This window comes from Neoarius graeffei, chromosome 1 (genome assembly GCF_027579695.1).
Source record: "Neoarius graeffei isolate fNeoGra1 chromosome 1, fNeoGra1.pri, whole genome shotgun sequence".
Classification (NCBI taxonomy): domain Eukaryota; kingdom Metazoa; phylum Chordata; class Actinopteri; order Siluriformes; family Ariidae; genus Neoarius; species Neoarius graeffei.
This window is the reverse complement of record NC_083569.1, coordinates 24,932,708-24,952,197: the sequence shown is the minus strand read 5'-3', so window position 1 is coordinate 24,952,197 and position 19,490 is coordinate 24,932,708. Positions and strand designations below refer to the sequence as shown.

The 19,490-nt window shown below is 42.6% G+C and overlaps 1 protein-coding gene and 8 non-coding genes across 9 annotated transcripts in view; 6 read left to right on the top strand and 3 right to left on the bottom strand.

Moving 5' to 3' along the window:
• Nucleotides 1–19,490, top strand: part of LOC132884340 (carbamoyl-phosphate synthase [ammonia], mitochondrial-like) — a 42,881-nt gene that overhangs the window by 3,410 nt on the left and 19,981 nt on the right. The window contains exons 2-3 of the mRNA XM_060918183.1: nucleotides 15,317–15,506; nucleotides 16,958–17,115. Of these exons, the coding sequence (XP_060774166.1) occupies nucleotides 15,317–15,506; nucleotides 16,958–17,115 (348 nt within the window). The remainder of the gene's footprint in view (nucleotides 1–15,316; nucleotides 15,507–16,957; nucleotides 17,116–19,490) is intronic.
• Nucleotides 1,929–2,000, top strand: trnag-ucc (transfer RNA glycine (anticodon UCC)). The gene has a single exon. It is a non-coding gene; the product is annotated as a tRNA-Gly (tRNA).
• On the bottom strand, nucleotides 3,537–3,609 carry trnav-uac (transfer RNA valine (anticodon UAC)). Its single transcript has one exon. It is a non-coding gene; the product is annotated as a tRNA-Val (tRNA).
• Nucleotides 3,697–3,768, top strand: trnag-ucc (transfer RNA glycine (anticodon UCC)). Its single transcript has one exon. It is a non-coding gene; the product is annotated as a tRNA-Gly (tRNA).
• LOC132896867 (U1 spliceosomal RNA) lies at nucleotides 6,447–6,610 on the bottom strand. The gene has a single exon (XR_009656190.1). It is a non-coding gene; the product is annotated as a U1 spliceosomal RNA (small nuclear RNA).
• On the bottom strand, nucleotides 9,333–9,404 carry trnad-guc (transfer RNA aspartic acid (anticodon GUC)). The gene has a single exon. It is a non-coding gene; the product is annotated as a tRNA-Asp (tRNA).
• LOC132896532 (U5 spliceosomal RNA) lies at nucleotides 9,772–9,885 on the top strand. Its single transcript, XR_009656077.1, has one exon. It is a non-coding gene; the product is annotated as a U5 spliceosomal RNA (small nuclear RNA).
• Nucleotides 10,080–10,263, top strand: LOC132898940 (U2 spliceosomal RNA). The gene has a single exon (XR_009656607.1). It is a non-coding gene; the product is annotated as a U2 spliceosomal RNA (small nuclear RNA).
• On the top strand, nucleotides 19,062–19,132 carry trnat-agu (transfer RNA threonine (anticodon AGU)). Its single transcript has one exon. It is a non-coding gene; the product is annotated as a tRNA-Thr (tRNA).

Genomic DNA, 19,490 nt, shown 5'->3' with positions numbered 1-19,490 from the left:
TCCGGCTACAGTGGGATTTGTGCTGTGTGCACACATAGATATAGATACTAGATACACAGTAGATATAGAGAAGTTGTGTGATGTTTATATTAATGTGTGTGAGATGTTGTGTGTTACTGGTGGGAGTACACATTGATTAATAATTGTCACACTCATACATACACAACACTCAGTGGACATACATTCTCAACACATACTGTCCCCCTACCCCTCTCATGCGCCACATTTCTATATTTACATGTAACACACTCACTCATACACAACACTTATGCACTCTCTTAACACACTGTCTATCTCTCACACACACACACACACACACACAATTTGTGCACTACATTTCTATATTTACATGTAACATTCATGCACTCTCAACACAGACACACAACTCATGCACTAAATTTTTATATTTAAATGTAACACTCATGCACTGTCTTAACACTCACTCTCTCTCTCACTCATATATGAACACACACTTCACTCTCTTAACACACACTATGTCTTTCTCTCACTCACTATAAGATACAACTCATGCACTCTCAACACACACCCTCTCTTACACACACACACACCACTCATGCATGATGCACTACATTTCTATATTTACATGTAACACACTCACTGGTATACCCAACACTCGTGCACTCTCAACACACACACCACTCATGCACTACATTTCTATATTCACGTATAACACACACAACACTCATGCACTCTGAACGTACACTCTCTCTCACACACACACACACAACTTATGCACTTCATTTTTGTATTTACATGTAACATATCTTCACACACACAGAGCTCATCTATATCTACATGCAGTGCACATACTTTCCCCCCTCTCTCACACACACACACACACACACACCACTCATGCACTACACCTCAACTATGTCATGTGTTACATCAGTGTAACACTTGCACTCACTCACACACGCGCACACACACACAAACACATTTTGTAACTCAACACATTTAGTTTGTACAGTACTTACAATGGACAATATCACAACGTGTTGTGTTTACATATGTTGTATGTATGAGTTAAGTATACAAGTATTTTCCTTTTCCTGAGCAAAGCACTCTTTATTCAAGCCTGACTAATATCCTTACTACTTCCCAGGTGCCTGGGGCAGGTGATCTTTTAGTTTTTACTTCTGCATTTTAGTAGTGATCGTTAAAATCCTGATGCTTAACTAGAGTAAACAAGTTGGATGGTTTCTTTGTTTTGCAGATGCTTTATGTTACATAAATAAATGAATACATTAATTTCTGACCTCTTGGCTCACATGGGTTTTGTTCATGAGTTAGGCACCAGATATGCCACCAGATACATCAGAATACAGGAAATCAAATCTAGCTAATTCAAAATTTCCCGGGGGAGGACCCCTGGACCCCCTCACCTCACCTTTATTTAGTCACAGCATGGCCACCCCCTGTATATCCCTGGCCCCCCTTTGGCCACCCCATGTAAAAAATCCTGGCTACGCCACTGAATTCAACACTGGGGATTTTGCTGTTTGTGTTTGGTGATGGTTTATGCTCAAAGCCTGATGAGTCCACTTCTTACTGTGGTTATTTTCTGTGTTCTTCAATACTCTCACTCCTGCTATAATTGACCTTAAAAGATGCTGAAAAATCATCATTCTATGGCACTGTATACATTCGACACAGACTGTCCATTCCAGTGTGTTGAAGCTGAATGCATTTGCACTACCACTACTGGATCGGCATATTCAAAAAATAAATAAACAAACAAACCCATCGCTATTTCTGCCCGGTTTCAAACCAAGGACCTTTCGTGTGTTAGACTAACGTGATAACCACTACACTACAGAAACCTCAGCGCTTGGACCGATCAGCTGTTGCCTGGGCCTCAAGTTCAGAAGCAATGGCACTTAGGCATCTGTCCCCAGGCCAGGCACGCAGCGTTGGTGGTATAGTGGCTAGCATAGCTGCCTTCCAAGCAGTTGACCCGGGTTAGATTCCCGGCCAACGCACACCCTTTAACGCTTCGTTTCCCTGATGAAAGGCAGAGAGCGTGGCCAGGCCCCCGTGAGGAAACGGCAGCAACGGATCGGTTGCTCGTCACTGCCTTGCCAAGGAGGTGACTGAGGGCCGCTCCTTCTGCTTTCCGCTCGCGTTGCATGCAGTCGAATGGCATCGGTTTGCGCAACCCTGGGCGTGCTTCAAGGACACGGGCGCCTGCGTGCTTGTCTTTCGTTGGCGGCAAGCTGCTTCTTTGCATGTTTTCCACAAACAGAGGACTGCACAGTCATGGTTTGAGAGTCAATAAGCAAATGTGTCTGAATGTTGGCCGGCAAATACTCGTTGAGACATGATGAAGCATTCCAGAGTCAATGCCACTTTGCAGCGTTCTGATGCCGTGTGCAGCCCTGTTGACCTGACCTCACTCCGTAAACGAGCAACGAAGTGGCATTTGAGAACACCACCTCCCCGTGACGAATTGCAATGTCCATGCTTCCACAGTCAACAGAAATGTAGATCGTGCCCGATTTTGTTTTTAAAGCAGCCGTCACGGACCTTGATGGAAAACCAGAGAGGCAGGGAAACCGTGCAAACGAGGTTTTGTCCCGACGCTCGTCTGCACCTAGGAGAACATGACAACCACTAAGCTACAGAAAGCAATCCGGTCACGTTAAGGGTCTGTCTTTCTGGCTGTTTCAAGGGTACCTGATTTTAGCAAGGCGATAACTGGACGTTAAGGGAAGCAGAGCTCAAAAGGCAAAGCGTGGCTCTGCCAGGTTTCTCAGGAGCGTCTATTCGCTTGTCAGGTGAAAGGGGAAACCACTGCACAGCAGAAAACACGCGAAGCTTTTTCAGCGTCTCGGTTTGGGACTGTTCCAAAAGGCACGGACGGAGCAGAGATCGCAGCTCGACATTTGTTGGCCGCCAAGTTCAAGAAAACAAGCACCGATTCCGCCCGGCTTCGAATCGGGGACCGTTCTCGTGTAAAGCGAACGTGGCAGCCGCTACAGCACAGAAACCACGCGTGTGTTAGCTCTTGCCTGGGCCTCAAGAAGAACACAGATCACGCTTAAGCGACTGTCACGAGGATAGGGGCACGGCCTTGGCGTCGTAGAGATGACCTGGTGGTCGAGTGTGACGAGGATCAGCGCTGAAAAGCGCTGCAACAACATCACGGGAAGAAATCAAATGCCTTGTTTGGACGGGCCAAGGAGGTGACTGAGGACTGTTCCTTCCGCTTTCCACGAGCGACGTAAGTAGTTGTTTGCAGGGTTGAATGACATCAGTTTGCCCCTGCGTATGTTCGACCCATGAAGCGGTGAACAACACGGGCTCCTGCGTGTTTTCCTGTCGTTGGCAGCAAGCGACAGGTGTATATTTGTCCACAAACAGAGAACTGGAGAGTCACTGTGTAAGATTTGTTCAGCAAATGTGTCCATACCTTGGCTGGTGAAAAGCAAACACTTCCGTAGTTGGCACGGTCAGAGCAGAGATCACAGCTCAGCAGTCACTCAAAAAATAAATAAATAAATAAACCCACCCACCGCTGTTTCTGCCCGGTTTCGAACCGGGGACCTTTCGTGTGTAAGACGAACGTGATAACCACTACACTACAGAAACCTCAGTGCTTGGACCGATCAGCTGTTGCCTGGGCCTCAAGTTCAGAAGCAATGGCACTTAGGCATCTGTCCCCAGGCCAGGTACGCAGCGTTGGTGGTATAGTGGCTAGCATAGCTGCCTTCCAAGCAGTTGACCCGGGTTCGATTCCTGGCCAACGCACACCCTTTAACGCTTCGTTTCCCTGATGAAAGGCAGAGAGCGTGGCCAGGCCCCCAGGAGGAAACGGCAGCAACGGATCGGTTGCTCATCACTGCCTTGCCAAGGAGGTGACTGAGGGCCGCTCCTTCTGCTTTCCGCTCGCGTTGCATGCAGTCGAATGGCATCGGTTTGCTCAAACCTGGGCATGCTTCAAGGACACGGGCGCCTGCGTGCTTGTCTTTCGTTGGCGGCAAGCTGCTTCTTTGCATGTTTTCCACAAACAGAGGACTGCACAGTCACGGTTTGAGAGTCAATAAGCAAATGTGTCTGAATGTTGGCCGGCAAATACTCGTTGAGACATGATGAAGCATTCCAGAGTCAATGCCACTTTGCAGCGTTCTGATGCCGTGTGCAGCCCTGTTGACCTGACCTCACTCCGTAAACGAGCAACGAAGTGGCATTTGAGAACACCACCTCCCCGTGACGAATTGCAATGTCCATGCTTCCACAGTCAACAGAAATGTAGATCGTGCCCGATTTTGTTTTTAAAGCAGCCGTCACGGACCTTGATGGAAAACCAGAGAGGCAGGGAAACCGTGCAAACGAGGTTTTGTCCCGACGCTCGTCTGCACCTAGGAGAACATGACAACCACTAAGCTACAGAAAGCAATCCGGTCACGTTAAGGGTCTGTCTTTCTGGCTGTTTCGAGGGTACCTGATTTTAGCAAGGCGATAACTGGAAGTGCCGGCAAGGGCCTTTCTGTGTGGAGTTTGCATGTTCTCCCCGTGTCCGCGTTGGTTTCCTCCGGGTGCTCCGGTTTCCCCCACAGTCCAAAGACATGCAGTTTAGGTTAACTGGTGACTCTAAATTGACCGTAGGTGTGAATGTGAGTGTGAATGGTTGTCTGTGTCTATGTGTCAGCCCTGTGATGACCTGGCAACTTGTCCAGCGTGTACCCCGGCTTTCGCCCATAGTCAGCTGGGATAGGCTCCAGGTTGCCTGTGACCCTGTAGAAGGATAACTCGGCTAGAGATAATGAGATGAGATGAGATAACTGGACATTAAGGGAAGCAGAACTCAAAAGGCAAAGTATGGCTCTGCCAGGTTTCTCAGGAGCGTCTATTCGCTTGTCAGGTGAAAGGGGAAACCACTGCACAGCAGAAAACACGCAAAGCTTTTTCAGCGTCTCGGTTTGGGACTGTTCCAAAAGGCACGGACGGAGCAGAGATCGCAGCTCGACATTTGTTCGCCGCCAAGCTCAAAAAAATGAGCACCGATTCCGCCCAGTTTCGAATCGGGGACCGTTCTCGTGTTAAGCGAACGTGGCAGCCACTACAGAAGAAAGCAAATATCTGCTATGTCTGCAAATCTTATGAAGACAAGGAGGCTTAGGGACCAAAGCGCAGCGTGTGAAGAAAATGTACCTGGCTCCGCATGTTGCTGGTGTTTTCATTCTGCTCGCACAGCTTTCTGACCACCAGGGAAGAAATAACAGAACAAAGCTTGCAGGCAAGCAATGTGATCCACCATCTCTGGACTACTGTTTACTTCTGCTGCGCACTGTGCAATGCCTTCTGTCGATGACGCATTCTTGATGACAAATTTCTGCTGAAAACTCATGGAGACCCTTGCTCATGCCAAGGTTCCCAGAAGCCTGACCTAAACCCGTTCAAGAACTCGTTCCCTGGTGGTCGGAAATCCGTGCGAGCAGAGTGAAAATAACAGCAACATGCGGAGCCAGCTACATTTTCTCCACACGCTGCGTTTTGGTGCCTGAGCCCACTTGTCTTCATAAGACTTCAAACACATCGTGCAACTTGCACTCCAGCACACAACGTCAGGGGAGGGGAAAGAAGGAAGGAAGGAAATAAATAAATAGGCAGCACGGTGGTGTAGTGGTTAGCACAGTCGCCTCACGGCAAGAAGGTTCTGGGTTTGACCCCGGCGGCCAGCGGGGGCCTTTCTGTGTGGAGTTTGCATGTTCTCCCTGTGTCTGCGTGGGTTTCCTCTGGGTGCTCCGGTTTCCCCCACAGTCCAAAGACATGCAGTTAGGTTGAAGTGGGGCGGCCTTGGGCTGGGGTGCCCTTGAGCAAGGTACCGAACCCCTGACTGCTCCCCGGGCGCTCTGGGCTGCCCACTGCTCTGGGTGTGTGTGTGTGTGTGTGTGTTTGTTCACTGCTTCAGATGGGTTAAATGCAGAGGATGAATTTCACTGTGCTTGAAGTGTGCATGTGACGAATAAAGATAGATAGATAAGCCACCAGCTCTATTTTTGACTCTGTCAGGGTTATGGAAAAGAGGAGAGAGCAGGAACGCATTCCCCCACTTTCAGAAATTATACAGTTGATATTCTTGCATTTGAGAAATTCACAAAGATCTGCACAACCCCAGTGAAATTCCCTCCATCCATGGTGCATCCTCAACAACCATTTCCTGCTCAAAACTCGTGGAAACGCTAGCTGGGTACTGAGGATAAAAAAAGTCTGAACAAAACCCGTTTCCTAGTGTTCAGAAACCCAGCAATACACAGAACCAGAGAGATTTTTTCCACACATTAACCTTAAGAGCACAGCCCTCCTTGCTCCTCAAAAACTTCAAGCAGCCAGTAGCTCTTGATATAAAACACCTGAACACCAAAAAAAAGAAAAACTTCAAAAAGACAAACAACTCTATCTTTGATTCCAACAGATTTATGCAAAAGAGGAGAGCACAAACACAGTCCCCCACTATCAGAAATTATGCAGTTGAGGTTTCTGCATTTGAGAAATTCATAAAGGTTAACATAGCCTGAGTGCAATGGCTGGGCCTCACTTTGTGCAAACCACCTTTTTGATCATGGTATTGCCCCTGCCAGGTAAATACAAGATTCTTTACCTGGCTGAGATGTAACCCTGCAAGGGTGTAGGCTGCTCCATGAGGGCAGCCAAAGCGTCCGAGCAGGGTTTTGCATAATTTTTGGCCCCCCCTCTTCCAAGTTATCACAAGACACTGGTGGTGATTTCATGTGCGCTCCCTCTACTGGTCAGACAAGATATGGACCCGACAAGACTTTGCACCGACCTACACGTAGGCCTTTTCCACCAACAGGGAACGGGTTCCCTTCTGGTTCGTGCACCAAAGTTTGATCCGTTCGGAGCATTTTGGTCAAAAACCCATTGGTTCAGACAGTGGTTTAATTGCCTTTTGTAAGGAGGAGGAGCCTTTACACTCACAGTGGTCAATATCTCTCAAAACATTTTTATTTATCACACCATTGGTTTAATACATATTTTATCAACTTATGGCCTACTTATTTATATCTCACATCAGTGAACATATTGCTAACTTATTAAGCCTATGTTTCACCATCAATCTACACTGTAATTTGTAAAACTTATTCACAATATACACCACCAATTCACATATTAGCAATAGTTATTTACATCTCATCAATCTACACTATTATTTGCATTACTTGTTTACATCTCACACCATCAATTCACATATTAACAATAGTTCTTTACATTTCACACCATAAATCTACATCGATCAAATCAATTGTTTGCTAAACTTACTTACATGTCACAACATCAAACCACATATCAGCAATAGCCAGTCATTAGTCAAGTCAAGTCAAGTCAACTTTATTGTCAAATATGCTATACATGCTCGACATACAGCACAGATGAAATATCAGTCCTCTCTGACCCACGGTGCAAACTGGCAATGCAATAAATAAAAATAGAATAATTGAAAAAAACAAACAATATAAACAGTATAAACACTCTAGATAGGAACTAGACATAGACTAAACACTCAAACAGTATAAACAGTATAAATAAACAGTATAAACACTAGATAAGAACAAGACAGACTAAACACTCAAACAGACAATATAAACAGTATAAACACTCAAGATATGAACTAGACTAAACACTCACACACACACACACACACACACACATATAAATTGGTACAAATAACCAAACAGTCAAGGGCACTTGAGGTATAGCAGGTAAACATGAAACATGAAATAAGCAGTATAAACAAACTAGCAGCTGTTAAGGTGAAGTAGTGCGGAATAGTGCAAATGGGCGAGGTAAAGTGAGATGTGCGGTCCCTGAGTTCAGTGTATTAATGAACGATGAGATGTATGTGTGTGTGTGCGTTGGGGGAGGGGGACTGTGAGGATGACATATCAGATGCTGAAGGGGGGTGTGCGAGCAGAATCTGTGGCAGGGGGCAGGGGGGGGTTGAGCGTCCTGACTGCCTGGTGAAAGAAACTGCTCTTGAGCATGCTGGTTTTGGCCCAGAGACTCCACAGTCTCCTCCCCGACGGCAGGAGGCTGAAGAGGCTGTGAGATGGGTGGGTGGGGTCACCTGCAATCTTGATGGCTTTGAGGGTGAGGCAGGAGTTATATATATCCATAAGAGAAGGGACAGAGACACCAATGATCCTCTCAGCTGCTCTCACGATGCGCTGCAGAGTCTTGCAGCAGGACACGGTACAGGCGCCGTACCACACGGTGATGCAGCTGGTCAGGATGTTCTCGATGGTGCCTCTTTAGAATGTGTGCATGATGGGGGCCGGGACTCTTGCTCTCCTCAGTTTGCGGAGGAAGTCCAGACGCTGTTGGGCTTTTTTGGCCAGTGATGCGGTGTTGTTGTTCCAGGACAGGTCTTCAGAGATGTGCACACCCAGAAACTTGGTGCTGCTCACCCTCTCCACTGCAGCACCGTCGATAGATAGTGGAGCATGCTGGGTGTGCTCTCTCCTGAAGTCCATAACAATCTCCTTCGTCTTCTCCACGTTCAGATGGAGTTTGTTGTCCTTGCACCACATTACAATTTAATTTACAACTTTCCAAATAAGACTTAGATCAAGTTTCTCCTGCCTTTCGTGTCTCTGTCTACATGCTCCTGGGGAGACTCCCAGAGCGTCTGGGAGACTAGGGATGTCTGAATCATTTAATTTTGTTATTTAGTCTAGTCTTAGTACCCCACAACAACCTCATAACTTTGGCCGACCAAAGCAACATTGGATTGGGGGTCGAGCGTGCGAGCCAATGGAAAAGTCCAGGCTGCCAGTTCTCACTATCACGAGGGAGGTTTGCTAACGCTCCATGCGCAAAGATATGTTAGCGGGCATCCATTAAATTAGCTAACTCAATTTTCTGATATTTACCTAAAAGCTAAAAACACAGAAAACTTTTTTTTGTCTGACTTTTACTAGACTTAGAAATAGAATATTATTAGAACATCATCAGAGGGTCTACCATTGGCAATTTATAATAGTCATAATTGACATTAACATTGACTTTAGGCATATTAAAGTATGGTCTATAGTCACTGAATTTATCAAGATCTGTTACTATTAATAAGATTTAATTGACACAAAATGTGATCATTCATATATACATGCTCAAGAGCATTTCAGCCCAACTCCACCCCATGTTAACCAAACTACATGTCTTTGAACTGTGGGGTTAAGTAGAGCAAGCTCCACACAGAAAGGCCCCCGCCAACCTCAAACCTAGAACCCTCTTGTTGTGAGGTGACAGTGCAAACCACTCCATCCCGCTGCTACACAAGTTATTTTTAAAGCCTCTCCGTCGGGGAATCGAACCCCGGTCTTCCGCGTGACAGGCGGAGATACTGTCCACTATACTAACGAGGATGACGCAATAGCCCTCATTTATTACTTACTGCTGGGGTCAACAGCGTTCCTGTCAATAATCAAACTCCAGCTGATGTTTTCATATTTAATTTACAGGCCTACATCCGTGATATTGGACAGATCACACAGCACTCAACTGTTCCTTTTCAAAATTCAACACCCCCCACCCCGCTTGCTTATCTATCTATCGATCGATTGATCAATCGATCTTTCTTTCAAAAAAGCTCGTTGGTCAGACATTTCTCTGCCTGTGTGCAATGGTTAATAAAGCTGTAAAGGTGTAAGAGATTGGCCCAGGCCACCTTACCCTCTACCAGCTTTCTGCACCTCCAATACAGTGTCACTAACCTGATCCAGTGTTAAGTACAGCTCAGGTTTCTCTTCATTGACGCATAAATCTTTCGCTTTTTACTAAAGATTTCTATGGCGGGAAATGTTAATAAGTTCAGTATGTTTTTGTCGGCTTTTCTCTGGCGGAGCTGAACGTTTTTAGTCAACAAATGTTAGAACTATTGATCTTTTTGCATTAAAGCATCTCCGACACGCCTCAAAAGCCGATGTCTCTCTTCAAAAGGATCCAGCTGTTGGGGGCGGAGTCTAGCTGTGTTTACCTTTCTGGATTTTAATATGTGGAAGTGATATATTTAAAGCTATTCACTGAAGTAGTTTATCATTTTTCCTCATTTTAACCAGTTTCGAGTGTAATATTTATTTTAATCAATTTGATGTCTGATTTGTTCTCTTACCAAGAGCGTTAAGCAGATTTTTTTTTTAGAACAAGGAGCTGGGATAGGGGTTTGCTCTTTCGGCTCCATGTACTAACCTGATGTTGTAGTACCTCTATCTTTGTTCTCGAAAAAGTTTATTTTTTCTTATTTAATAAATGGGTTTTTTAGAGTAGAGAATAAAAATAGTAGTTTGGTCCTTTTATTCTATGCTCTCGTGTGGTATTATAGTAGATTTAGGAATGGTTACCTTATTTTAAAAGAGAAAGAAAAAAAATCTTTGTTTTGCCTGCCCTAACTTTTTCCCTATTTTCTGGTTTTCTCCATGCTCAACAACACAGGTGTAGATTTGGGTGTGGGCGGTATGGGAGAGAAATGTTAACGAGTTGAACGTATTTTTGTAGGCTTTGCTCTGGCAGAGCTGAATATTTTTGGTTATCAAGTGTTAGAACTATTGATCTTTTTGCATGGAAGCATCCCCACATACACTCTACAAGGCGATGTCTCTCTTCAAAAGGATCCAGCTGTTGGAGGCGGAGTCTAGCTGTGTTTGCCTTTCTGGATTTTAATATGTAGAAGTGGTATATTTAAAACCATTGACTGTAATAAATTATTGCTTTTCGGCCTTTGGGTTAAGTGCAAGCGTGTTATCTATTATTAATCTGATATGATCTGTAAATGAAAACAACTTTTTTTTCTTCCACTGCTGTAAGGAACATTGGAAAGTATTTTTTATCTATCAAATTGCTCAGATTTTCAACAGATGTTTCTGGACCCGGGATTTGTTCTGCTAAGATTGGTCCTACGTTTACAAAGTAATGGTTGAAACTATTAATTACCACATCCATATTATATTCATCTTTGTCATTATTAAGAAAGTACCTTAGATAATTTAAAGATCTTGACCCATTTTTTATAATACTGTTCAAAGTGCTCCAAATTACTTTGAGATTATTTCTGTTATCGTTTAATAATTTCTTATAATATTCTTTCTTAGCAGCCCTTATAATATTAGTTAATTTATTTTTATATTTTTTATATCTATCCTCTGCCTCTTTAGTTTTCTGCTTTATGAACTCTCTATACAATGTATTTTTCTTTTTACAGGCATTTTGTAAACCCCTTGTAATCCATGGACATACTGTATGTTTGACTTTTTACTTTATTGAACAATTGGACAATTTTTATTATATAATGATATAAATATCCTCAAGAATTCCTCATATGCTTTATTTATGTCTTTTAGTCGGTATATTTCATCCCAATTTTGTGCCAGCAAGTCATTTCTAAAAGTGTTAATTGATTCCTCTGATCTAAGTCGTCTGAAAAGTTTTGTGTTTTCTGGTTTATTATTCCCAAATTTTGTTTCATAAACTGAGAAAACTGGTAAATGATCACCGATATGATTTATCAATAGTCCACTTACTAAATTGTCATTAAAACTGTGAGTGAATATATTGTCAATGAGGGTGGCTCCGTGTGAGGTGATTCTGCTGGGTCAAGTAATTTTCGGGAAAAAGGCCATACTGTACATTGTGTTGATAAAATTGTCTGTCATTTTGTGTTTATTTGGATTGAGCAGGTGAATATTGAAGTCTCCGCATATGAAAACTGTTTTGTGACTCACTTTTGAAAACATTTCCTCTATCCAGTTATTGAAGACCTCAATACTAGAATCTGGAGCTCTATATATACAACTAACAATTACATTTTTATGTTTCTCTCTGCAAATTTCAACTGTTATGCATTTCAGTGTGTTGTCAATTACTGTTGATATACTTTCCATCACACTGAATTTCAAGTCCCTATCCACAAATATGGCCACACCCCCTCCACTCTTGTTTTGTCTATTTATGTAGTTGAATTCATAGCCCTCCAGCTCAAAGTCCGTGCCTTTGACGTTATGTATTCAGGTTTCAGATATTGCTACGATGCTGAACAGATGCGAAAACTGATGTAGATATTCCTTGATGAGATTGAAATTTGCATACATGCTTCTGCTATTGAAGTGGATAATTGAGAGTTTGCCATCAGCTTTAATGCTCCAATTGAACTGTTCATCAGTGTAATAACAGCAGTTGTTGTTAATGGCAGAGAAGAAATTATTGTCCCGGTCTATATCATATTCCAAATCCTGTGATTTGTGACCAGTGTACACAAATGATTGTAGTTCCAGTAAATCCTGTTCCGTAATCCTCTGAGATGTGTGGCTTATGGTCCCGCTCATGATGGTCACTGATACTTTTCCAGGTCCTCAATATTTTTAACAACTGATACTTTGGCCTCCTCAGGTGTACCGTTTAGCTTAATAAACACCCTGCAGTTTGTCATCCAAGTATTCTGAATTTTCCTCTGTTTCTTTAAGGCATGTGCATTCCTGGCTATATCTGCATTTTGTTTGGTCAGATGCTCGTTTATGTAGACCCTGGATCCCTTTAGCTTGTACGTATGCTTAAATAGTGCGGTCTTATGTTTCCTGTTGACAAACCTCATGATGATGGTCTGCTTGTCGCTGGTGTTCCTCCTTGGTAGTGGGTGGCAAGCCTCAATGTTATCGCAGTCCAGGTGAATTCCCTCGGACTGCAGGAAAGCAGATACCTGTTGCTCCATGGAGCTCACATCCAGCTCTCTGGGCCCCCCCCCGCTGATAGCTTTAATCAGCGGGGGGGAGCCTGGGGAGCTGGATGATAGATATTTGGGCTCCGTGGAGCCCAGGGAGCTTTGATAAATATGTGGGTTTAATCCAAACAGTGGCTGTTTTCACAGATGTGCTGCTTTGAATGTGGCAAAAGAAATTTGATCTTGACTTGGCTGAAAGTGCAGATGATTCAGATGGTTTGCAAAATGACAAAGTTTTTCTCTGTAAAATGCAAACAAGGCAGCAGTTGGTGTTTTGGAGAATGCAAGCAGTGGTCCCACTACCGCTTACATGCAAAGCAAGCGCTCTACCACTTGAGCTAATTCCCCTGCTGTGTTTAAGGGTTTGTCCAACTAACAACCACAAGCCCCCCAACACTGCCCTTCCTGGCCTGCTCGTTGCTCTCTGGAACCATGCCTGAGTTTCCATTGGTTGTTTGTTTATTTTCACATGGGCAACTGCACAGAAGTGGACTTTTGTTCTGGAGGAGTGTATTCTGACTCCCATTTGCATGAATACCAGGTGGTAAACTTCAAGGGTTTTGCCACTAAAACAACCCAATCTCCTCACATGGAGTCCCTGGCATGCTTCTCACACTTTTGGGGCATGCCTCAGGAAGCATTTGTTGCTTCATTGTTCAATGAGAGCAGTTGGGTGGAAAGTGGTGAAAAGTGCCTTTTCAGGACAGCAGCTTTAAGAATACAAGCAGGTAAGCATCATATTTTCAGTTTGTGAAAGTTGTCTCAGCTGACTTTGCACTCGAGCGAGAGTGAGAATTTCCTAGTGGATGGTGGGAATATGACAAGCCTGTTGAAAAATGTGAGTTGGAGATACTGAGGTCAGTCAGCAATTCAAGAAATAAAGACAAACAAAGTGAAAGGAATCTGTGAGAGCTCACCTTTGGAGCTCATCAGAGGAGCATATCAGCAGAAAAGTAATGTGCAGTTAGTTGAGTTGGTCATTGTTGCAAACAGTGCCAAGGTTGTGGGTTTAATCCAAATAGTGGCTGTTTTCACAGATGTGCTGCTTTGAATGTGGCGAAAGAAATTTGATCTTGACTTTCCTGAAAGTGCAGATGATTCGGCTGGTTTGCAAGATGACAAGAAAATTTTTCTCTGTAATATGCAAGTAAGGTGACAGGTGGTATTTTGCAGAACATGGGCATCAGTCCCACTACCTCTTACATGCTAAGCAAGTGCTCTGCCACTTGAGACAATTCCCCTGCTTTGTTTCAGGGTTTGTCCAACTAACAACTCCAAGCCACCCTGCCTTTCCTGGCCTGCTCGTTGCTCTCTGGAACCATGCCTGAGTACTCTACCACTTGAGCTAACTCCCCTGCTGTGTCTAAGGGTTTGTCCAACTAACAACCGCAAGCTCCCCAACCTGCCCTTCCTGGCCTGCTCGTTGCTTTCTGCAACCATGCCTGAGTTTCCATTGGTTGTTTGTTCATTTTCAAGTGGGCGACTGCCCAGGAGCAGACTTTTGTTCTGGGGGAGTGTATTCTGACTCCCATTTGCATGAATACCAGGTGGTAAGCTTCAAGGGTTTTGCCCCTAAAACAACCCAGTCTCCTCACATGGAGTCCCTGGCATGCTTCTCACACTTTTGGGGCATGCCTCAGGAAGCATTTGTTGCTTCATTGTTCAATGAGAGCAGTTGGGTGGAAGGTGGTGAAAAGTGCCTTTTCAGGACAGCAGCTTGCTTTTCACCAGCAGCTTTAAGAATACAAGGAGGTAAGCATCATATTTTCAGTTTGTAAAAGCTGTGTCATCTGACTTTGCACTCGAGCGAGAGAATTTCATAGTGGATGGTGGGAATATGACAAGCCTGTTGAAAAATGTGAGTTGGAGATACTGAGGTCAGTCAGCAATTCAAGAAAGAAAGCCAAGCAAACTGAAAGAAATCTGTGATCGCTCACCTTCGGAGCTCATCAGAGGAGCATATCAGCAGAAGAGTAATGTGCAGTTTGGTCATTGTTGCAAACAGTGCCAAGGTTGTGGGTTTAATCCAAATAGTGGCTGTTTTCACAGATGTGCTGCTTTGAATGTGGCGAAAGAAATTTGATCTTGACTTGGCTGAAAGTGCAGATGATTCGGCTGGTTTGCAAGATGACAAGAAAGTTTTTCTATGTAAAATGCGAGCACGGGGACAGTGGGTGTTTTGGAGAATGCGGGCATCGATCCCACTAGCTGTCTCAGCTGACTTTGCACTCGAGCGAGAGTTAGAATTTCATAGTGGATGGTGGGAATATGACAACCCTGTTGAAAAATGTGAGTTGGAGATACTGAGGTCAGTCAGCAATTCAAGAAATAAAGACAAACAAAGTGAAAGGAATCTGTGATAGCTAACCTTCGGAGCTCATCAGAGGAGCATATCAGTAAACGCTGTCTAAGCTGACTTTGCACACTAGCAAGAATTAGAATTTTAGATTTGATGCTAGTATGATCTTTTATTGCCATGATGGAGTTTGTGGAGGAAATGCAGCTTTTGCTAATAAGACCTGTTGCACTGGAACAGAGTAAATATCCACCATGTTGCACTGTGTGCAGGAGGAGAACCTGAAGACGGTGCTGATGAACCTGACCAGTGCCTCGGTGCAGACTAACAATGTGGGAACCAAGCAGGCAGACATCGTCTACTTCTTGGCCATAACACCCCAATTTGTGATGGAGGTGGTCAAAGCTGAGAGTCCGGATGGCATCCTGCTCTCCATCGGCGGACAAATGTCACTCAACTGTGGTGCGACCTGTTCTGAATTATATCTCTACATGTGTAGATATACTGTAGAGTGACAGCTACAATTATCAACAGTACATAATTACTGACACCTTTTCAGATTTACCAATTGAAAACAATTTTACAAAGGTGAGTTTCAGTTACAACAGTTTTTATTGGTTAATTAATCAACCGGAAGACACCCCTCACCCTTTGATCTTGTCGTCTGATGACACAGCTCGTTATCTGAGATGGAATTTTTTTTTAGCACGATGAGCAAGTTGAGGAAAACCTGGATGCTATCATTGCATGTAAGTATGGTGGAAAGATCATGGACATGTTTTTACTTATCAAATTCCCCGATATTTCATGATATCCTTGTCGAAACCTACTTTGTTTCTTACTCTTTCATTTGACAGTCGGCATTTTGTATCTTATCATGCGTTTGAGAAGTCATGTGGGGTGTTGATCATCGTGATCACTTTCACCGGTGTCCACCATTATCGACACCCTGTGGAATTAAGTGACATTTACAACTGTTATGGATTGATCTTTGTGTAGCATTGTTGAAGCAGATGAAGTACTTAAAAAAAATATAAGTGCTGTGATTTATCATAATTTTTTCCTGATTCATAACAGAATGGAATGCTTAGAGAGTATTTGGAATCCGATTGAAATAAATAGAATTAGACCAAAATCAAATTCCTAGCATATATATATATTTATATATGTATTATAAATTACATGCTTGAAATATTTCTATTCCATTTTGAATTTTTTTTGCAGTTTGTTGTAAATATCTACCATATATTACAATATCAGACATTTTATATTTTTAGATATAGAAATATAAAGTTTTGGTTCGAGAACTGACATGCGACCTTTTACCTGGATTTTCATGTGGTTATAATATCAATTGCCTGTTGGCATTTATTGGTAAACTACAAACCTAGAAATTAATACAAACAACAGTGAGTGATTTAACAAAATGTGATGTACAAAAATACTTAGATAGTGGGTAGAAAGTGGAACAAAAAGATTTTCTGACACAGGTTAAACATTATCAGTTCATTTGTTTACAAACATTAGGATTACTTCCTCATTTACCTAAGCACTGACTTCGATATATTTATATAAAACATATTTTGGACTTAATACAAGTCTATATAAAAAAATTAAATAAAAACTGTTTTGTTAACTTAATTCCACATACCATTTAAAAAAATCATTCTCATCTCGATGTCAATAATTGTGGAATGGTGTCACATCATCTGACACACTAAGTAATCGTGAATCAACTTATTTTTTTTCCAGTGGAAGTTTGAGTGACTATTCATGCACAATTTATAAGTTAAAAATTTACGAAAGTCTCTTCTACTTTTGCAATGGCCAAAAGATCATTAAGGTGTCGATGATTGTAGCCGCAGCTCTAGTTCTGGATACTTAAACTTACGACCTACGATACCCTGTGGTAGGAGTGGTGCTGTTTCAGATTGGCGTGCTGCAGCAGTATGGTGTGAAGGTTTTGGGCACACTTATAGAGTCCATCATCACCACAGAGGACAGACAGCTGTTTGCTGACAAACTGAAGGAGATCGATGAGAGGATCGCCCCCAGTGTGGCTGTGGAGTCGGTGAGCCCTGCTCTTCTCTCGTTACACTCCACACATGTATATCCAATATCCAGCACACGATATTCCCAGTCACCCGCTTTTAAAGGCCTATATAGATCAAATGGGTGTGCTTTTATACGAATATTTGCATGTGTAACATTATTTATGATAATATTTACTCAGCATGTAATGATATATTGCAATGATAAATCGTGATACATATTTATGACAATTTGAATAAATGAATTACAAAACAATATCAACTGTGAGCTACTGCTCACTTACGTATCCCCTCGCTCTCGCTTATATCAGAATACAAGCAATTGAAGGAATAGGACACTCATTATGAATGTTGACTTCAACAAATAATTAACCCAGAAACAAGTAAGTAAAGAGCAGTGTTCTCCCCAGGTATTTCAAATAGCATCCTGGTAAACTGTCATTTTGAAATAGCATTTTGCTTCTTGAAATAGCGTCTAAATTCACCCTATATATTTCATAAAGACATTCAGTTGGTAAACAGATAGTCGATGTGTGACAGACCTGAAAATGGTATACACAGTATAGAACCCCAAGCTGAAGTTCAGTACCAAATATCAAGCAGTTGTGATTTGTAGTTGCTGAGAAAAGTGTTTCAAAAATTTTGTAAATCCACCCTATATGTTTCGTAAATACATTCATTTGGTAAACAGGAAGTCGATGTGGGACAGACCTGAAAACGGTATACACAGTATAGAACCCCAAGCTGAAGTTCAGTACCAAATATCAAGCAGTTGTGATTTGTAGTTGCTGAGAAAAGTGTTTCAAAAATTTTGTAAATCCACCCTATATGTTTCGTAAATACATTCATTTGGTAAACAGGAAGTCGATGTGGGACAGACCTGAAAACGGTATACACGGTATAGAACCCCAAGCTGAAGTTTGGTACTAAGTGGCTATGATTTGTGGTTGCTGAGAAAAAGGGTGTTTTGGATGGACCGAGATACAGACGGACGGATGGAGGTAAACCAGTATATCCCCCCTTCTTTGGACTGGGGGTATAAAAAAATGAATTGTGATTATCAGGCTGTGTAATCACTAAGATAGATAGATAGCTCCCAAGCTGGGAATTTGTTTTGTTGCAGCAGCAAGTTATCAAACATGTGAAAAGAAAAAGAAACACTGTGCAACATAAAATAGAATTTAAAAAAAGAACAAGCTCACTTTACAATATACAGATAAAAAAAATACCTATATATGCACTTTGTACATGTGACTGTGCATTAATAGTGCAAAAATCAAGAATTGTGATAAAAGCTGTGCAAATGACAGTAAACCCAAGATTATGCCTCTTCAGGTAGCTTTTTTCTTTTGCCATGACCCAGATTTGAACCAGGGTTGCTGCGGCCACAACGCAGAGTACTAACCACTATACGATCATGGCAAACTACTCAGATGTAATCAGACACTTACTTTCAAGACCCTACCACTCATAGTTTTCAAGTTCTGCTCCAGAAACAAAACCTCCCCCTCAGACTAACCTGAGAGACAAAGTCTGAAATTGTTTCCATGGAAACATGAACAATTAAAATTTCTCAAATTTCTTAGTATGAAAAGGCACATTTACATCACCTTGTTAATATGTATGCCAAGTTTCAAATCCGTATCATGAATAGTTTTGGATATATGCTCCGGAAACAAACTCTTAGAAACTAAGTCAAAATCTATTTTTTATGTAAAAATTTGAAAAATACTTGAGAAAGTAGCCAGAATGTACAGTCCACAGCCCACTCTACGATTGACACACTGCATTATTTAAAATGTGTGCCCTTTTTTTGTGAGGCAAATAGTAAACAGAAGCTAACTGCAGCTAGGAACTAAAGTTGTGAGTGATGTTCCAGCAGTTTCTGTGGGCTGGTTTGAGGATCAGTGCAGGGGTTTCAGGGTTCTGCTGTGGCCCCAAGCTTCAGCAGCTGTGGGAGACTTAAGGCTCCATAGCTCAGTGGTGAGAGCACTGGTTTAGTAAACCAGGTGATGAGTTCAATTCTCACTGGGGCCTGTAAGGGCTATTTTGAAGGTGGACAGATGATCCAGATATAAGAGGGGATGTTAAGAACACTGACACCAGAAGGTGAGCATGCGCTGCTTATGATTTCTCATCACCTGAAGACCACTTTCTGCTAGTGAGAATGGCCCCGTATGGACAGTTTGATGATCAGTGAGATCACTGAGGACCTGAAGCAGGGCCGTAACCAGGATTTTTCAAATACCGAGGTCAAACATTGCGATACATCTTATTTGCCAAAAAAAAATGTCCTAATATGGTGACTTTTCATACATTTTGGAAACGAGTCAAAATCACAAGCCCAACAAGATGAACATGTAGGTGAACATGTTTATTTTAACAATTTCAAAAC